The sequence below is a fragment of the Kryptolebias marmoratus genome, linkage group LG14, assembly GCF_001649575.2.
Source record: "Kryptolebias marmoratus isolate JLee-2015 linkage group LG14, ASM164957v2, whole genome shotgun sequence".
NCBI classification, from domain to species: Eukaryota; Metazoa; Chordata; class Actinopteri; order Cyprinodontiformes; family Rivulidae; genus Kryptolebias; species Kryptolebias marmoratus.
The window spans coordinates 13,190,107-13,207,452 of NC_051443.1; the positions used below are offsets into that span (position 1 = coordinate 13,190,107).

Here is a 17,346-nt window from a genome sequence, read left to right on the forward strand (position 1 = left end):
TTCGTTTACTTTGTTTATTTCAAACGCAACAATTATGTTCGTGTCGTGGTAAAAGTTAAATAAAAGTGCAGTGGATGGCATTTCCTTTAGAATCATGAACTTGTTGCAACATTACAAAATTAATTTGCTATAATAACATATTTACAGTACTTTTTTTTTTTAAAGAATTATTTGTTAAATTCAAACTTCCTGAAAATGATTTATTTAAACAAATGTGTCAGCATTGGTGAACAAAAACAACCTGAGGGATGGTTTATGTGTCTGACTCTCCTGTGAAGTTGGGGTTGGAGAACGCAGGCTGCAGCAGAGGAAAGAGGACACAACTTAGAATTAGATTCATGAAAACATTTCAGCGGATTTCCACTCCTGATTGATCACTCACCACATCGATTTTACTGGTTGTTCTTGTCGGTAGGCTCAGACTGCTCAGTTTATACCCGCGCACTTTAAAGACGAAGTACAGCAGTCCAGCTACCAAGCAGACGAAGATGATGGCTCCGACGATGGCACCGGCTACCACCCCACTTCCATCTGGACAGAAACAAAGGAAATATGTCCACAATTCTCATCCCATTATCTTTTTCTTCTTCTTCTTATGAATTACCAGTATTTTTTTTCCCTGTGCAAGGAAATTATTGTGCAAAATAAATTCTGACCTGCCAAATGACCATTGAAGTAATAAAAAAAAAAGTACTAACTGGGGCTTCCATGTGTGGAAATTAATGGCAAATGACTGAGTCTGCAGAATACTAAATCAGAGCAATATGCATACTGACTTGAAATGTTTGTATATTTGGTGACCTGATTTCTGAAGATCTGCATCGACCATAGAAAACTAAACTTAAAGGCTACACTTTAAAGAAACTCTAAAATAAAAAAAAATGGAGCTTTTTATCACTTACTGGAACCAGGACCATCAGTGGGTGTGATGGGATTTTTGTTTTCATCTGTTGAGTAGACTGATAGAAAATTTGGTATAAACATTAGAAAACAGAAGACTTTCAAACACTAAAGCTGCAGGAATGGCCTCGACAAAGCCTTACACTGGCGATGGCGACAAGCAAAGCCTTTCTTCAGCAGACAGTTGTTGTCGTTCCAGTGTCCGTCCTGGTACATCTCCACACAGTTCTCCTCAGCCACTTCCCCAGGATGGAAGGCTGAGTTGGGCTCACCGGCAGCCCAGTTGAGGAATGCCACTGGGGTTTTATCCATCCAGCCCCAGCCAACTAAAGAGCCAAATATGTTGTGTAATTATTATTTTTTATTAATATTATCAGTTTTCAGGTTTTAAAACTCTTAATGAACATGATAGGTGTTGCTGTTGGGCTTACAGTTTCTGTCCCTGGTGAGGCCGATCCAGATGTTGTGGTTTTTTGTGTAGTTCATGTTCCTGATGAACTCCAGCTCTGCTCTGCTGTGAATGGAGACCAGGTCAGACCAGAACGACTGGCAGAAGTGTCGGGCGTCCGGCCAGGAGTAGCCCTGCTTCTCGTTGAACACGTAGTAACAGTAGCGGCCGTAGGGAACCCAGAACTTCAGACAATGCCCATCACCGGGGCTGGGAGTCGGCGGTGGTTTCACTGAGAGACGATACAAATCCATAACAATGTTACCTTTGTAAAAATTATAATTCTTAAAAAAAGAGCCTAGTTCTAGGTGGTCATACCTGAGGAGATCTTGCAGATGTAGGGCTTAGCTTGGTCACACTTGGTATCGTTCCAGGTCCCGTGGAACCAGATGGAAGCGTGCATACTGACGCAGCCCTCATCCTTGACGTTACTGGGCTCTCCTGGTCCCCACTGAGTGAAGAACACAGGCCAGCTGTCCGACCACGCGTATGAGCCATCCTCCTGCACCACAACACAGATGTAGCTCTCTGAAAACCTTCTGAATCCAGAGTTTTATTTGAGTTTTCTGCTTTCTTTATACGATGTGCACCTTGCGCCTGAGTCCGATCCAGGCGTCGGCCTTTCCTTGCAGGACGGCCCCAGCAACAAAGGCCTGGTCGTAGCTCATGTCGATGCTGGCCAAGTTGCCGCCCTGCGCCTCGCAGGCTGCCTGAGCGGCGTCCCAGGTGGCCGGCTCCTCCACCAGCTTGTAGCAGTTCTGGTACCAGGAGATGTAGTCGGCAGGGCAGGGGCTCTTGGTCGGGGGAGGCGGTTGGATGCTGCTTGCTGATGACGAGGCAGATGAAGAAATGTTTGGCTGCAGCTCAAATGTTGCTTGAAATTAAACGAGCGGGCATCACTTACATTTCTTTCTGTAGCAGACGAAGCTATGATTCTTGTGACAGGCGTCATCGTTCCATCTGCCGGTTGAGAGCATGTTGTGAGTCATCGCCACACAGTGTTCCTGTTGAGCAGAAGAAAAAAGAAAGATCAAAGCTGTGCTCCCTTTACACTGTCCTGCCGTCGAGTTGCTCCTTCAACGGTTTAAAAAACATTTCCTCACCGCTCCTCCTGCGTTGTTGGGCTCATTTTCATTCCAGTTGGTGTACAGCACTGGGCTGTTGTCGCTCCAGGCGTACTGATTCTCCGACAGCTGATCTGACAGACCGATCCAGGTGGGGAACCTCAGGTCTCTCAGGTAACTAGCCACAAAGTCTGGAGAAGCAAACAATCCACATTCAGACTGATAAATTCTCTCAGGCATTTTGGTGAAAAGCAATATCTGCTGGGCTTACCGTTCTCATACTGGTCATCAATAACTGCCAGCTCTCCTCCTTGTTCTTTGCACCAGCTCTGAGCATCAGACCAGTTCGCTTTGAGATCATGGCCCTGCCCTTTGAACATGAAGCACTTGTTCCTGAAACGCATCCAACCTGCAGAAAGGAAGGAATGGGTTAAAAAACAAACAAACTGCAATGTCTCAAAACTTCCTGACCTTTTCTGACAGCATTGTTAAAACTGTTATTTTGTGGGAATTGCTGACAACAGATGGTAAACCCTTTAAAATTTATTTTAATATTAAAAAAACTGCAAACACACTATCTTTTTTTTATTTATTTAAAACGTGTTACCTGCAGGACAGTTGCCCTCCCAGGGCTGCGTGGGTGGAGGAGGGGTGTGGATGTCTCCGGGGAACTTCTTACAAACATAACCCGCTCCGGCTCGCCCGCAGTTGGCGTCGTTCCATCCGCCTTCACAAAGCAGAGTTCACTGTGAAACGTTACGAAAGCGAGGTTCTTGTAGGTTTGTGGAGTGGAGTCACACTACCTTGGTGTCTGTTCATCTGGACACACTGTTCCTCTCCGTTGGCGTTGTTTGGTTCACCTGGGGCCCAGTGAGTGTACACTAAAGGGGAGAGGTCAACCCACCTGAGCAAGAAGAAAAAGAAAAAACAGAAATCTTCTCATCTTTTTAGATAAGTTTTTATTTATTTATTTTATTGTGATGGTGTGGACTTAAATGTTAGCATTCATCCTATTCTCTGTTCATAATATATCTTGTCATTCACTTTATAATTTACTATTTTTAGGATGACATCCTACTGATTTCACAGTCCACATACATGTATTGTCCACTCGCAATGCCGAACATCCTCAGTCCAATCCAGGCTGCTGTCACCTTCCCGGTGCCCACCTAAAGGAGCAGTAAAACATCAAATAAAGAGATTTTAATGGAACGTTTCCTACAGCAAATCCCCTCCAAAGAAGCTAAAGAACTAAATCCCACCATGGTGTTAACGTATGCCTGTTCGTCTTTGTTGAGAATGGACACGAGCAAGGCCTTCTCCGCGTAGCAGCGCATGTTTGCCGTGTGGTAGTCGACGATGTCTGTGTCATTGTAGTAGTAACAGATTTTGTTGTTCTTCCTCCAGCCTGGGTTGGAGCCACAGTCGGGAGCTGAGAGGAGACGACAGGGACGTGTTATTTTACGCTGCAGTGATCTCTCTGTGTGCTGGCAAAATGAGCAGCTTACCTGGAACAGGAGGTGGGGGCACTGGAGGAATGATGGGCGTTTTCCCTTTAGCTATCATGCATATCCAGTCCTGGTGGGCGTCACAGTTCAGGTCGTTCCACCAGGAGACGGTTCCGTTGGTGTTGCTCACCATCTCGATGCACTCCTCGCGGCCCTCGTGGTTATTTGGCTCCCCGATGCCCCAGTTGGTGTGTGTCACTGGTGAGCCGTCACTCCAGGAATATCCTAAGTTACAGAAGGACTCGTTAGGATTTCAGCTCATTTTTCTGATTGAAGCTTCTATCAAAAAGGATTTAAACCCACCTCCTTCAATTGGGTTGTGTTTGAGACCGATCCACTTTGTGCTGCCTTTGTTGTACTTGGACAGAAACTCTTCCTCCTCCTGATTGTGGATGCTGACCAGATTAGCTCCTCTGGAGATGCAGTCTTCACGTGCTGCTCCCCAGCTCTTCTTCAGGGACCAATCCACATTATGGAAGAGCTACAGTAAACCAGGACAAGGAAATGAACCACTGATCAGGTATTCCCTGATAAAAAATAAAAAAAACTATATATATATTAAATGTTTCAATTTTTACCTTGTAACAATTTCTGAAGTGGGGCAGAGCTGTCCAGCTATCAGTGCAGCCCTGTGAAGGTGGAGGCGTTGGAGCTTTGGTAGGAGGGGTGATGTCGGGTCGGGATTTTTCACAGACAAAGGCGTATTTCTCCGAGCACTGCTTGTCATCCCAGAAACCACCAATCGGACCCGTTGTCATAGCCACACAGGTACCGTCCCCGTTATCTGGAAGCAAGATGAAGAGTCTCCTTTCTTTTATTTTTTTGATGAGGGTGTATTTCGCTGCTCAGACGAGATTAGAGTTAGCGTTGGGTCAGCACCTGGTTGATCTTTGTCCCAGTGAGTGAAGCTCAGAGGTAAGCCGTTGTCCCAGATGTAGTCGATGCCTCCAGTTGTCCCTCCACGAGCTCGCAGGCCGATCCACCAGAAACCAGTCCTTCCTGACAGCGCCACTGTAAAGTGTGCCTGCTCGTAGCTGCAGTAACGCACAGGAAGTGATGCAAAAGAAGCAAAAATCTGATTTATCATCCTCCTTCGGTCTATTACATTTAATAGGCCTAAAAGGTACAAAATACATAAATAATAAGTTCTGTTGATTTGAAACATATTTTTTTAAAAACAGCCATTTTTTTCTTTCAAAACATAGTAACTATGCTCTTTGTTTTGATTCAGTTGTGGACAGTATGAAAATGCAGTTTTCCCAAACTATATATATAAAAAAGCAACCAATTATGAAGTCCTACTCCAACCTTCAGCCTGAAAAATGATACTAACATGTCTCCAATGTGCAGCAAGGAGCTGCTCTGCTCCTTGCAGAAGGCTTTGGCATCAGACCAACTCCTGGCCGTCTCTTCCATCCAGTAGCAGGAGTAGCCGTAAGCATCCCAGCCCTGACGCACAGCAAAGAAATCATCTTATATAAACAGCACTGGAGCTATTCCTCTCAGAGTCATAATCTGAGTTCACCTCTAAAAAGGCAATGCACCCTTAAGTGATCCTCCTACCTGAGAGCATCCATAATGTGTGGGTTTAACTGAGGGAAGTGGGTAATGTGCTTTGCGTGTTTTGCATATGTAGGTATTGAGTTCTGTGCAGGAAACGTCGTTCCACCGTCCAGTCTGGAACGAAACAAAACATTCACAATCAGCTGAAATATTCTGCCTGCACAGGTGCAAAGGAGAGCGTCTCCTGTTCCTTACTGTGTGGAACATTTCCACGCAGTCCTCGCTGAACCCGTCATGGTTGTTGGGTTCCCCTGGAGCCCAGTGGGTGAAGGTTACGATGTTTTCGTCAGACCACATGAACATACCAGACACGATCAGGTCGTTCAGACCGGTCCACACGTCACTGGTGGCTGTAGAACAAAACGGGTCTTATGAGTGAGTATTATTTATTACTTGGATCTCATTTTTTTTCCCCCTGTGATATCCTTTATTTTTACACAATCTTTCCCCTGCTCCTTTTCTAAATCCATACCCATGTACAGGTAGCTTTCCAGCCAGCTCTGCTCCGTCATCGACTGGATGGAAACGAGCTCGGCGCCCAGATTCCTGCACATGCGCCGGGCGTCGTGCCACGTCTTTTTGTCTCCAAACGGTTTGTAGCAGAAGTCTCCAAACTCGTACCAGTCGGGTCCGGAGCATCTCAGCTCTGAGAGAGAAATAAAAAAAAGAAAAAAGCTGGATTATTTACTACGAGCTGAAACAAGCAGAGTAATGAAAGATTCACAGGGATTTAAATGAAGCTCAACTCACCCCCGTCTGCGAAAGTATAGGACACAGCATAGTTTCCATTATATCTGTAGAAATGATATTTGTTAATGAATTAGCTACTACCGGTCTGTGGCGTCCTACAGTAAAAGGGATTATATTATCAAAGTCAACCCACTGTCTGGAGGTGATGCCGTTCCTGGTGGAGCCGGCGTAGAAGTTCTGTCCTGGGGCTTTCAACAAGGTGCAGTCTCCTCCGGCGTCATTCAGTATCACTCCAGCGTGGATGGCGGCCGCACAGATGTTCGAGTCCTGTCACAGGAAGACAGAGAAAACATAAAGATCTACATGTGATAAAACCCTAAATTTAAAAAAAAATTATTGTGACCCAGAAATGAAGACCTATTTCCATACCCCACGGTATACTGAAGTGCCGTACACAATGTAGTTAGAATTGACACAGCCTGCTGGGCAATGGACACTAAAACACGTAAAAAAAACAACAACCATGACGTAAGAATGTTGACTGATAAGAAATATAGTTTTATGGCACAGAGAGAGGGGAAAAACACAACAACAAAGGCTGCAATAATCATTAAAAATATAAAAAATAGTTTCACTCACGTCATTTGATCACTGGCAAAGTTGAAGTTGGACTTGTTGGCACATGTGACTGCATCTGTTGAACCACAGTTATTATTATCGTACGGTAAAAAGAACAAACGGCACTCTGAGATGGGTTCCTTACAGTCAGGCGTGCATCCTAAGACGTCGAATCGAAGGCCTGCCTGGTTGTTGAACTCCAGTGGAAGGATGCGGACGTACTGAGCTGACACGGGGGTCCCCAGCAGCTGAGTATCAGGGGTGGTTCTGTCCGTTGCACCTGGGAAAAACTGAAAATCGGAAGAAATAAAGACACAAATATTGAAGCAAAAGAATCTCCTCTAGAGCTGTGAAGCCTTGGATGTTTTTCAAGATGGCAGCCTCACCTCGCCGTCGGCCAAGTAGTCGGTCCAGGTTGTTCCATCCGTGCTGTACTTCATCTGAAATTTAGTGACCCAGTGGTCGTCCTGAGGACAGCCCTGGATTACAATCCCTGTCACCTTTCTGCTCTCACCCAGGCTTACTTGAATCCAACTTGAGCTTGCTGGAACAGAGTGATACCAAGTCACCAATTCTTTGTCAATTTACCTTCAACTCCAATATGAAGCAAAGACGATTATGATCATTTTCACTTTTAGCAATCAGTTATTGTACATATTTTACGTGTGCGGCTGCCGGGATGGTGCATACCACTCCCAGAAGGCTTCCAGCAGGAATCTCCATTCAGACGGGCTTTGCTGGGCCCGAAGGCACCGATGGAAGAGGACGCAGAGAGCTGGGAGTCTGTGATGTTCCCGTCCTCGACACCCAAACCGTGCAGACACACTGTGACAAACATGACTCGTGAGCTTATAAATGCTCCTATTAATGATGTATGTGACGAGTAGGACTCTGTGTGCAGGTCCAAAACCAAAGCAACTTTCTGATTGCAGCTGCAGCAACATTAGAAACAATATTAGTATTGATAGTAATATTAATAAGCGAGGCACAAAACTAAGCAACTGCTTGAAGATTTAAAGCCCTTTTCTTACATCTGGGGGGATCATTTCATCAGGACACACTAAAATGAATTAAAGCGGATTACCTTTCTGTTCACAGCTGTAAACAATCTCTAGATATTTAGACACAGCTGGGCAAGGGTCCACTTCGGTGTGTGCGTATGCGAAGCAGAAAGGACGGTTGTCACACGCCTTTCTGAACCGAGGCAGAATGCCTTCCACTGTGCAGCTGCCTGTAAGAAAAGGGAAATTGTTTCACAGCCGCTCTTTTGATTGGATTTACGCAGCCTCCACACACCGCCGCGAGGCAGCACGGTAAACAGTTTGAAAACTTTGCAGTTTTTTTTTTTTGTGGTAACGAGCAGCAGCACCTCCCGATCCCCCGAGGTGTGGGCAGATGTCCTCTTTCTGTCGCCCGTAGAAAGCAGACTTGATGTTAATGACGCTTTCGTGTGGACAGTGAAGGACAGCGGAGGAGTCCTGGCACACCAGCGCCGTCATAAAACCTGCAGTTAAAACAAAAAAACGACACCAAATACTTAGAGGGCAGTTGATGTAGCTCTAGTAAATCTTAATGTGTGAATGCTGATTCAGCATTTACATTATTGGTTTCCTGGTTTTTAAATTCCTTACATTTTTTGCAATCTGACTGCTGCAGACTTTGTGCTATTTTAGTCATTCAAACACCAAAACATTCAGCTCGTTCAGGAGATGGCTGCTATGAGTTTTAGTTTTTGTAACTTTTATCCAAATATCTCCCCCACAGAAACACATGGGATCTCTTTGTAAAACGTTGTTCTATTAGAAATCTGCTTCAGCATACTTCCTCTGCTGTCTTTATACTTTTAGCTTCTAGCTCCCGTTTTGCTATTTTCAGCTAGTGTTTTTCCTGCTTTCAGCTTTTAGCGAGCACTTTGCTCCTTTTAGTTCTCAGCTAGTGTTTTGCTTCTTTTAGCTTTAACGGGTCAGTTTCTGCCGTCATTCGGCAACCAGCTTTGGAAATGCATTTTCACAGAAATGGCAGTTTCTCTACTTTGTTGCGAAATCCTGGCTGAGCAAAAGGACTGCAGGTGTGCTCTTTACCGTCGTGGGGCGGGGGAGGCTCGGGCGTTCTTCCTGAGAGAAGAAACACGTACAGTCACCACTCTGCATGTCGTCTCATTTTGTAAGCATCAACAGCAATCGCAACAACGTTTCTCACCTCTTCTCTTGCAGATGTATCCTCGCTTGTTTTGACAGTTGTCATCATTCCAGTAGCCGCTATTAATCAGTATGGACAGGCAGTCTTCACCGTTATAGTTATCTGGGTTACCTGTGAGACAGTTTGATCCAGATGTTAGGTTTTCCCCAAGATAATAGTCTTTATTTTTCCACACATAACTCCACATGTTTGGCTTCAAGCTGACCCGTGTTCCAGTGGATGTATCTGAACGGAGAGCCATCCGTCCACTCCCAGCCGCCTTCTGTGACGGAGTCATGACCTCCCATCCACAGGGAGATCCCAGTGGGAGTCTGCTGGATCACTCCTGGGGGGAAACAAGAAAAGACGACGCAGCATTTCGCTTTACTCTTATTGAAAGTCTGCAGCCGGAGCTCTAAGTGTCCTGGAACACAGCTGTCCTCCTGGGTACTTTTTAATAATACTATCTGAGTTGTTGGTAAAGTTTTACAAAACACCAATTTTGCGCAAACAGCACACCTTCGAAAGCAGCGCATAAACAAATTCATAATAAACTGTCTCACTTTTATTTTCACACAAATAAAATATTAATAAAGACGTTACGTCACATCAAAATTCTGTAAGCAGCCACTTTAGAGCGAGCAGAAAATAAAATGTAATGAAGACTGCTGCACTGAGGCAGGCTGCAAATATAAGCTTTGTTCAGAGAAAAATAAATAAATTTAAGTGATTTTTCTCAAAAAATGTATTAGTAAATAAACTACTTGACTTAATTCCAATATACAGTAAAAAAATAAAAAATAAAAAGAGAGAAACCATAATTTTTAGAATTAATGAAATAAAGTCATGATGGGAAAAAAAAGCCGGTTCAGTTTTCATGATACAGACATTTACATAAAACTATGGCATACTGCTCAGTATGTTTCAATTTGATTTGAAATAAAAGGGTGCATAAATACGCTTCAGGGTTTTCTAAAGAAATAAAACAGCAATATAGTTGTACAATATACAAAATATGTACAACATTTTTTATCTTTATATTTATATACTTTTTAAAAAGTAATTGTGTGGTTTGTCCCACTGGTAGAATGTGTTTGTGTTGTGTAATTACTTTATTGATTTATTTGTTTTTTATTTATTATTTTTTGTTTGTTTTTGTTTTATTTTTGTGTGGGCAGAAACTGGGACAGCAACTTTTCCTTAGAGCACTTTAAAGTATATTGCTTGATTAATGTATGTATCGTGTTGTATCATCTAGCATTTCCAAAATTTTCTTTTTTTTTGTTAATGAGGAAACTCAACACACAGGGGAATACAACATCTAACAATAAAATTTACTAATTACTTTGCAAATAACTAAGTTAATTTGTGTGAATGAAGCTCCAGAAAGACCAGCGACAACATCGAAAGCTAACTTTTGTTTTCTTTCCTTGCGCCCCAAAGACCCAATGAAATTTGCGGCCGTGGGTTTCTGTCATTTTGTCAAACAAGGACAAAACCTGCCGGAATCAAGATGTCAATCAAGCAAAGAACAAAAACAACCCAAACCACGAGCCGTCAGGGCGATAAAGTGACTATAAATACCCTGTATGAAAGCCTGCTCGAAGGGTTCGGTGATACTGAGAAGGTCTCCTCCTTGGTTGACGCAGTCGGCTCGAGCCTCCGCCCAGGATCTCTCCGACAGATAGTTGAACAGGTAGCAGAAGTCGTTGAAAGGGTCAGGCGTCCACGAGCCACATTTTTCATTCCATCCTGTAATCAACAGAATTTATTTACTCAGACTGGTTGTTATTAACAGGTTTAGGTCTGAGAGAAGTGTTGCATGAAGTGGACCTGGTCCAGATGTTGGAGGCTGAGGAGGAGGTCCTTGTCCTTTAGCTACAGAGAGATGAAACAAATAAGAATTAACTGCGTCAGTACAAACAAAAAGAGGAGCATAATGGTAAGAGCGTCACACCATTTTTGCAAATATATTCCTTTGTGGAGGTGCAGAAGTCATCATTAAGCAGCCCGGCCTCGTGGTGATTCATTCCTCTGATTTGCACGCAGTCTTCGTTATCCTGCCAGTTGTCTGGTTGGTTGGGCCCCCACGGGAGGATGCCCTGAGATCCACAGAAAACAGCAGAACCGATTAAGATGCATTGTCACGGTGAAAAGGCAGCAAAATGACTCATATCACTGATAGTTTCTTCACTCACTGGAGTTGTTCCATCGGTGAACACAAAATGATTTTCATTATCGATGTCATTCAAACCCACCCAGGCTTCACCTGGCAGGTGAGCTGCAAAATAGATTTGAAAAAGACACAAATAAACCATCAGCTACATATTTTCACTCTCTGCTCACGATCGTTTGGATTTCTCCGTTGCTCACCAGTCAGGAAGCTCAGCTCCTCCTGTCTTTGGAAGCTGACCAGATGACCCTGCTCGCTGACACAGCGGGCCTCGGCGTCGCGCCAGTTTTTCACATCCTCGATTTCAAAGTGATAGCAGAAGTTTCCGTACAGCAAATATCCCTGGTCGCAGTGGCCGTCTGAAGCCAACGAAACAACAGTTACCGACAAAGCTGGGGCCGCAGCGGCATAAAAGAAAAGGAGCGTGAACTTGGACTGACCGGGAGAGGCTGTCGGCTGCGGGTTTTGTCCACCTGTCAACTCACAGATGTAACCCAGGCTCTTAAAGCAGTTGGTCGTCTCCCATTTACCCTCATAATTTCCTGTAAAATAACCCAAAGTCAGCGTTCTGAAAACTAATTCGAAAAATGGATTTCGGGGGTCATCGCGAGCGGTGGGCGTGAAGCAGGTGGTACCTGTAAAGATCTGCCCACAGTCCCACAAGCCTTCAGTGTTTCTGGGCCAACCCGCGCCGTAGTTTGAAAACTCGGTGTTGCTTTTGTCCACCCATTTGAAAACCCCGTCCTGGTACTGATCTGGTGAGAAGAATCGCAGGAGGAGGAGGAGGAGGAGCAAAAAGGCGCGTTACTTTACGTCGTGGAAAAAAGGGGGTCGTTTCGTGAGCAAAAACGATAAAACGGGGGTCTGCGGGGTTACCGGATAAGCCGATCCAGATGTCAGGAATGTCCACTTGGTGAAAGTCTGGAAGTTTGCCGTTTATGAAGTACTGCTCTTCCTGACTGGGAGAGGAACGGGACAAACAGGACATGTGAGGCTCTCATCTGTACGATGAAATACAGATGGACCTTTGGGTGCAGCTCTGCTACCTGGTACGTGCTTTTTATTCTTACACTTAAGTTCAGCATATCCTAAAGGTACTCACTGCAATGTCGGTCAAAACAAACTCGTAGAGCAATAAAATCTGCACAATATTTCTCTCACACTGATGGTTAATGTGTCCTTGAATAAAGAATTTGTGAACGGCTGTTAACTACCACGTGGGTTTGTTTACCTACGGAAAGAGCCAAAGTGACTGAAAACAGGTCGACAATGATGATTTCCATGGAGGAGCCGTTTGGGTTTGAGAAGTTCAGCTATTTTGAACTATTGGTACGTATTTACACTCAGATGTGGTGAGTAAAGCATTCAGATGGGGTTTGAAATCAAAACCTATCGATGTATTTCGCCCATTTCCTGGGAATTTATAAGCACTTTATAAATATTAACCAAGTGTGTTGTTTACATTCGGTGCGTACCTGCATTTCAGAATCGCATATCAATATATCTGCAAAACTACTGGCGTAAACTCTTTCAAGTTTGCACCATTTGATAAAGTTCAGAAAACTGTTTGATTTTATAGTTTGCAACGAGTACCTTAAAATTATAAATGATTCGGTGTTGTTTTTTTTAATTATTTTAAAGGGGGATCTTTTGGAATCAATAATTAAAACAAGCATTTTAGAAAGAAGGTGACAAGAATATGAAAGAGTTTTTAAAGAACAACATAAATGTTTCTCTAAATTATCACTAAATCAAAAAGTAAAACTGGGACTGACTCGGTTCCTTTAGTTCGACTCCAAAGACAGGTGGCTAAATGAAGCTATAGTCATGTTTGCATTGTGATTCCAGTAAATTATTTATAATATGTCAGTTACTTTTTTGCATATTTTTATGAAGGGAATAAAACAAAGAAGGAAATTTGTCTAACTTTAACAGATTCTTCTCTGTTTTAAAGCTTTTTTCACACATGAAGGCCAGAGAAAATAGAGAGAAATGGGTCTAAATTTGCCTCCAGCCGCCTGTTTGCTGGAGTTTCTGTCTTTGTGATTTGTTCTCCAAAGTGACAATGTTCCACTTCTGACAGGTTTGGGTTTGTATTTGAGGTTGGACCTCTGACTCCAGTAAAAAAAAAGGGCATTGAGCCTCGAGTCTGTATGAATGAAGCCACCTCGGTGAACTGCACAAGAGGCAAAACGAGATCTGACACAATGCTGCCGAGATGACTGGTTTTAGGTGTTTTTAACATCAAAAATGAGTGAATGAAGGTTTCGCTCATGATCTTTCTTTTTGTGTTTGGATCTATAACCTGTGTTCCTGGATACTGTATGCAACTTTAAACAAACAATTGCAAAAAAAAAGATTATAAATCAAGAGCTACATTTGTTTGCTTTGAATTCTGCAGAGACCCGTCTGTTCTTTTGAGTTAAATTGTGATACTTCCTTGGTGTAACAGTAAGAGGCACACAAAACAAATATGTTTCTGGCTTTAATTATGAAATGCAAGATGTCTTGTTTGTCCCCCTACTTGTTTATGATCAGCAGATGAGCGTTCACGCTGGAGCACTTGGTCAAAGCTTCGTACCAGGTGGTCAACAGATTGATGTTACTGACTATCCAGTAACAGCTGCCAGAAAAGCTGTGCCAACCAGGAGGACAGAGGGCTGCAGGGAGAAAAAAACAGTCAGAATCCAAGCGAAGTGCGTGTGCTTTCATTGGGACTGGAACGGGAAGTATTCGACTTACTGTTAAGCATGCGTTTGCACATGTACGGACGCTCGTATCGGCACAAGTGGGACCTCCATTTTCCAAAGGAATCCGACGTATCTTTGATTATTGCACCACACGAGCCGACCTGCGGATCACTGTCAGACAACACAGGCTTCAGCTAAAATTCCTCAGAGTTGAATGCCACCTGTTGAAACGTGATATCTCACACTGTAGGCTGACCCTCGTCCCAGTCGGTGTATGACAACGGGAAAGCGTCGGACCAGCCAAACTGGCTGTGCCCGGGGTCAAGCTGGCACGAAATCTTGTTGCATTTCTGGAGGAACAAAGCTCACATTCACCTTCAAACCCTCCACAGTCATATTGATTATTTCAATCAAGAAGAGGGCGAGCCTCTGACCACCACAGCACGTTTTTTCCTCTCACCAGTGTGGAAAGTCCAATCCAGAGGTCCAGATGTGTCGTTCCCAGTGTTCCCAGCACATACGTGTTCTCATCTGCTGAGGTTATGGACACCAGGTCTGCCCCCTCCTGCACGCAGTCGTGTCTGGCTGCAGTCCAGCTCTTCCTGGTTTCTGATTTCAGCTTGTAGCAGTTGGAGCCGTACTGCTGCCACCCGTTGGACAGGTCACACTGTGGGGCAGGGTTTGCTGCAATATCAAAAGGTTCAAGGGTTACTGGTCCCTGCATGTGGGCAACTCAGATCTGTTTGAGACTACGATGTGAAATTTGGCAATTAAAATACCACTTAGGAGGAGGGTGGTGCACCTCTCTGAGAGCTGGGAGATTATGTATTAATGTGTTGAAAAGTATAAAACCCATTAACTTGTAGGGAAAACAGTCTATAAACAGAAGTTAAACATTTGTAAATGATGTGTTTATGTAGCGTGTGCAAAAAACATCAAAATTCATTGGTTACTTAATGTCTTCAAACATGAAAATCCTTTTAATATTCTTCTAACTAGACAACTTTGATAATATATTTTTTTTAATCCTCCACACGTGATTTTACTTGTATTATCTGTGTTGAATGCATTTCCTAGCTGCTCAGCAGGTGACTACAAACAAGCCCCTTAAAGCATTTTAGTCCTTGGAAAAAAAAAAAGGTAAGGACTTCATGTTCTTAGGTTTGCTACTATAGTCGTTTTCTATTTAGGACAAAAAGATGTTTCATTTTCTGTTGGGGACAAATAAACAGAAGATGCTTTCTGTCATCATGTTCAAGTAAAGCCCGACATCTATGGTGGATCCTCACGCTCAGACTGGTAATTTACAGTGGACACTCATCCCCGAAAAGTTAAATAATTTAAAAAAACAGCAATGTTTGCATAAAATCCTGAAAAATAAATGCGTCTAATAAGTAAATAAGAATCAGTGTGAGTCTAAATGTTCTTACCTGAGTAATTAGGGGAAAAAAATACAAAATTAACCTTTGCACACAGTTCACTCACGGTTAATGTGCTTGCAGATATATCTCCTCTTTATGTCGCAGTTTTCGTCATTCCACTGCCCGTAGCTGTACCCAACCACCTGACCACAGTGCTCCGCTTCGCCGTAGTTGTCAGGCTGGTTCGGCATCCAGTACCTGAGGCGCAGGTGAGAGTGGACTTTGTTAGAAAGCAGAAAAAAAAACCTGGACTTTGAATTACATTTTAAATTAAATAATTTGTAATTGCTTCAGGTCGTTTATTTTGCTGATTAAACACAAAAAAAAAATGAATGTTATACACAAAATTAGTAGATTTGGCTTTATAATTACATACGATAAGTATTCTATGAAAGGACTCCCGTCAGTCCACTCCCAGACACCTTCTACAACTCGGTCGTTCAAGCCGAACCAGTAGATCTCAGAGTTGATTTGAGTTCTCACCCATAACTAGAAACAAGGCATTAAAAAAAACAGAGGATTTAGAATAATTAGTCAGCATGAAGCGTGACGTTTCGCTGCTGGAATCCTCAGAGCGTTGGTGCTCCTCACCCTCTCATGGACGTCCTGAATGCTCATCAGGTTGCTGTTCTGCTCCAAACAAAACGCGTTTGCCTCCAACCACGACTTGGTGTCGCTTGAAAAGAAGTAACATTTGTTCTCATACTCCCTCCAGCCCTGCTGACACTGACTGTGAGCTGGGAAAATACAGGAGGAACACAGCAAAAGTTACATCTGATAAAGCAGCTTCAAGAAAGCTCTAATATATATAAAGGAAAATCTACAGACTCCAAAAACATATTTCTGCAACATTCATCATCATTTATCAAAACAGGACATTTAAACAAGTCAAATTGAAGTGCTCTGATTACTCTACGTGGTTGATGAGTACTAAAGCGGTCCAGTTGATGGGATGTTTCACAACCATCTGAAACTTCATAAAAGTCCCATGACAGATCCTCATTTACAAACCCTGTCAGTCAACCCTGAATGTCTCCCACAAATCTGTGGGTGAATGTTTGACTTTAACAACGAGACGGACCGTTTAAAAATCACATGATTTGCACACGTCCTGAATCAGCTGAGAGATGGTTTCCTGCTTAGAGCAGATTAAAAAATGATATACGTTGGATATCGAATTCTTATACTGGCACATACGATACACGCTACAGTCTGAGTTTTTCCCTCAAAAGTCGAATTATTAAAAATATACACTTTAATATAAGCTGCAGACAAGAGGTTATTCAGTGGAAAATTGCTACTAAAGTACTTTTTTTGCTCTTAGAAACTTTCAAAAGAATATGAAGGATACAATAAAGTCGGCTCCTTTGATAAGGTTTTAAAAAGAAAATGCATCAAATTTGAATGAATTCTTTCCTCACAGACTCCATCCAACTCAGGCCTGGACATCAGCTTCGTTTTTTATTCTCTTTAAACCATTAGAACCGAACCCATCATGCAACTCTCATCACTTTGTGTCAAAACCTATTACTGGGTAAAAGTGCATATTTTACTCCGCATTCCTGTTTTACAGAATCAGGTGGAACACTTCTTCTAAAAGGCACAATAAACTGAGAATTTAACACGTTTTTTAAAAGCAATCAGAAGGATGAAAACTTACCAGAAGCAAGAATAGAAGCAAAGACGAGCAGCCACAGAAGAACACTTCTGGCCATCGTTGGATTGTTTGTGTTTATCTTTTTAAGATGTTTTTCTGCATATTCTAGTTGGGAATAGTTTGGATTTACTCCACCTTGACGTTCCCTGAGCCCGACGGTGTGTGTGTGTGTGTATGTGTGAGATGTGTCTGATCTCCAAGCGTTCAGACTTTTGAGCATCTTCTCTTGGGTTCATCTCTTTTCAGCGTTCGTCTAGAGTCCAAAGACTGAAAGCAATAAAACACACACAAACACACACATACACACCAAAACACAACACTTTCCAATAATATATTGTAAAAAATAATTTAAAAAAAGCTTCACACAATAAGAAGACATACTGTAAAAAAAAGAAAAAAAAAACAGAGCAAAGCCTCAACATTTAGTAAAATTATC

General features: G+C 42.9%; 1 protein-coding gene across 3 annotated transcripts; it reads right to left on the bottom strand.

Annotated features, from left to right (window-relative positions):
- LOC108231074 (macrophage mannose receptor 1) lies at positions 1-17,136 on the bottom strand. Of its 3 annotated transcripts, none has more exons than XM_017407922.3 (50): positions 16,914-17,136; positions 15,845-15,990; positions 15,630-15,742; positions 15,318-15,451; positions 14,293-14,516; positions 14,076-14,182; positions 13,885-14,003; positions 13,667-13,802; positions 12,019-12,101; positions 11,778-11,897; positions 11,583-11,684; positions 11,343-11,501; positions 11,168-11,250; positions 10,927-11,071; positions 10,803-10,847; positions 10,554-10,721; positions 9,196-9,315; positions 8,991-9,101; positions 8,873-8,905; positions 8,161-8,295; positions 7,876-8,022; positions 7,482-7,616; positions 7,178-7,335; positions 6,937-7,081; positions 6,813-6,867; positions 6,603-6,669; positions 6,367-6,500; positions 6,234-6,277; positions 5,956-6,129; positions 5,679-5,833; positions 5,484-5,597; positions 5,254-5,369; positions 4,800-4,954; positions 4,499-4,704; positions 4,224-4,401; positions 3,921-4,145; positions 3,675-3,844; positions 3,511-3,581; positions 3,216-3,316; positions 3,020-3,139; positions 2,684-2,821; positions 2,452-2,603; positions 2,253-2,352; positions 1,939-2,174; positions 1,667-1,850; positions 1,332-1,580; positions 1,044-1,226; positions 903-959; positions 383-531; positions 1-298 (listed from the first exon to the last, which is right to left on the bottom strand). In XM_017407922.3, the coding sequence occupies exons 1-50, from the start codon at positions 17,128-17,130 to the stop codon at positions 254-256; spliced, it is 6,663 nt and encodes a 2,220-aa protein (XP_017263411.1). In that variant the 5' UTR covers positions 17,131-17,136; the 3' UTR covers positions 1-253. The 3 variants fall into 3 exon arrangements, with proteins under 3 accessions (XP_017263411.1, XP_037835211.1, XP_037835210.1); XM_037979283.1 differs by having other exon boundaries at positions 7,455-7,616; XM_037979282.1 differs by having other exon boundaries at positions 7,446-7,616.
- Between the last annotated feature and the right edge of the window lie 210 nt (positions 17,137-17,346).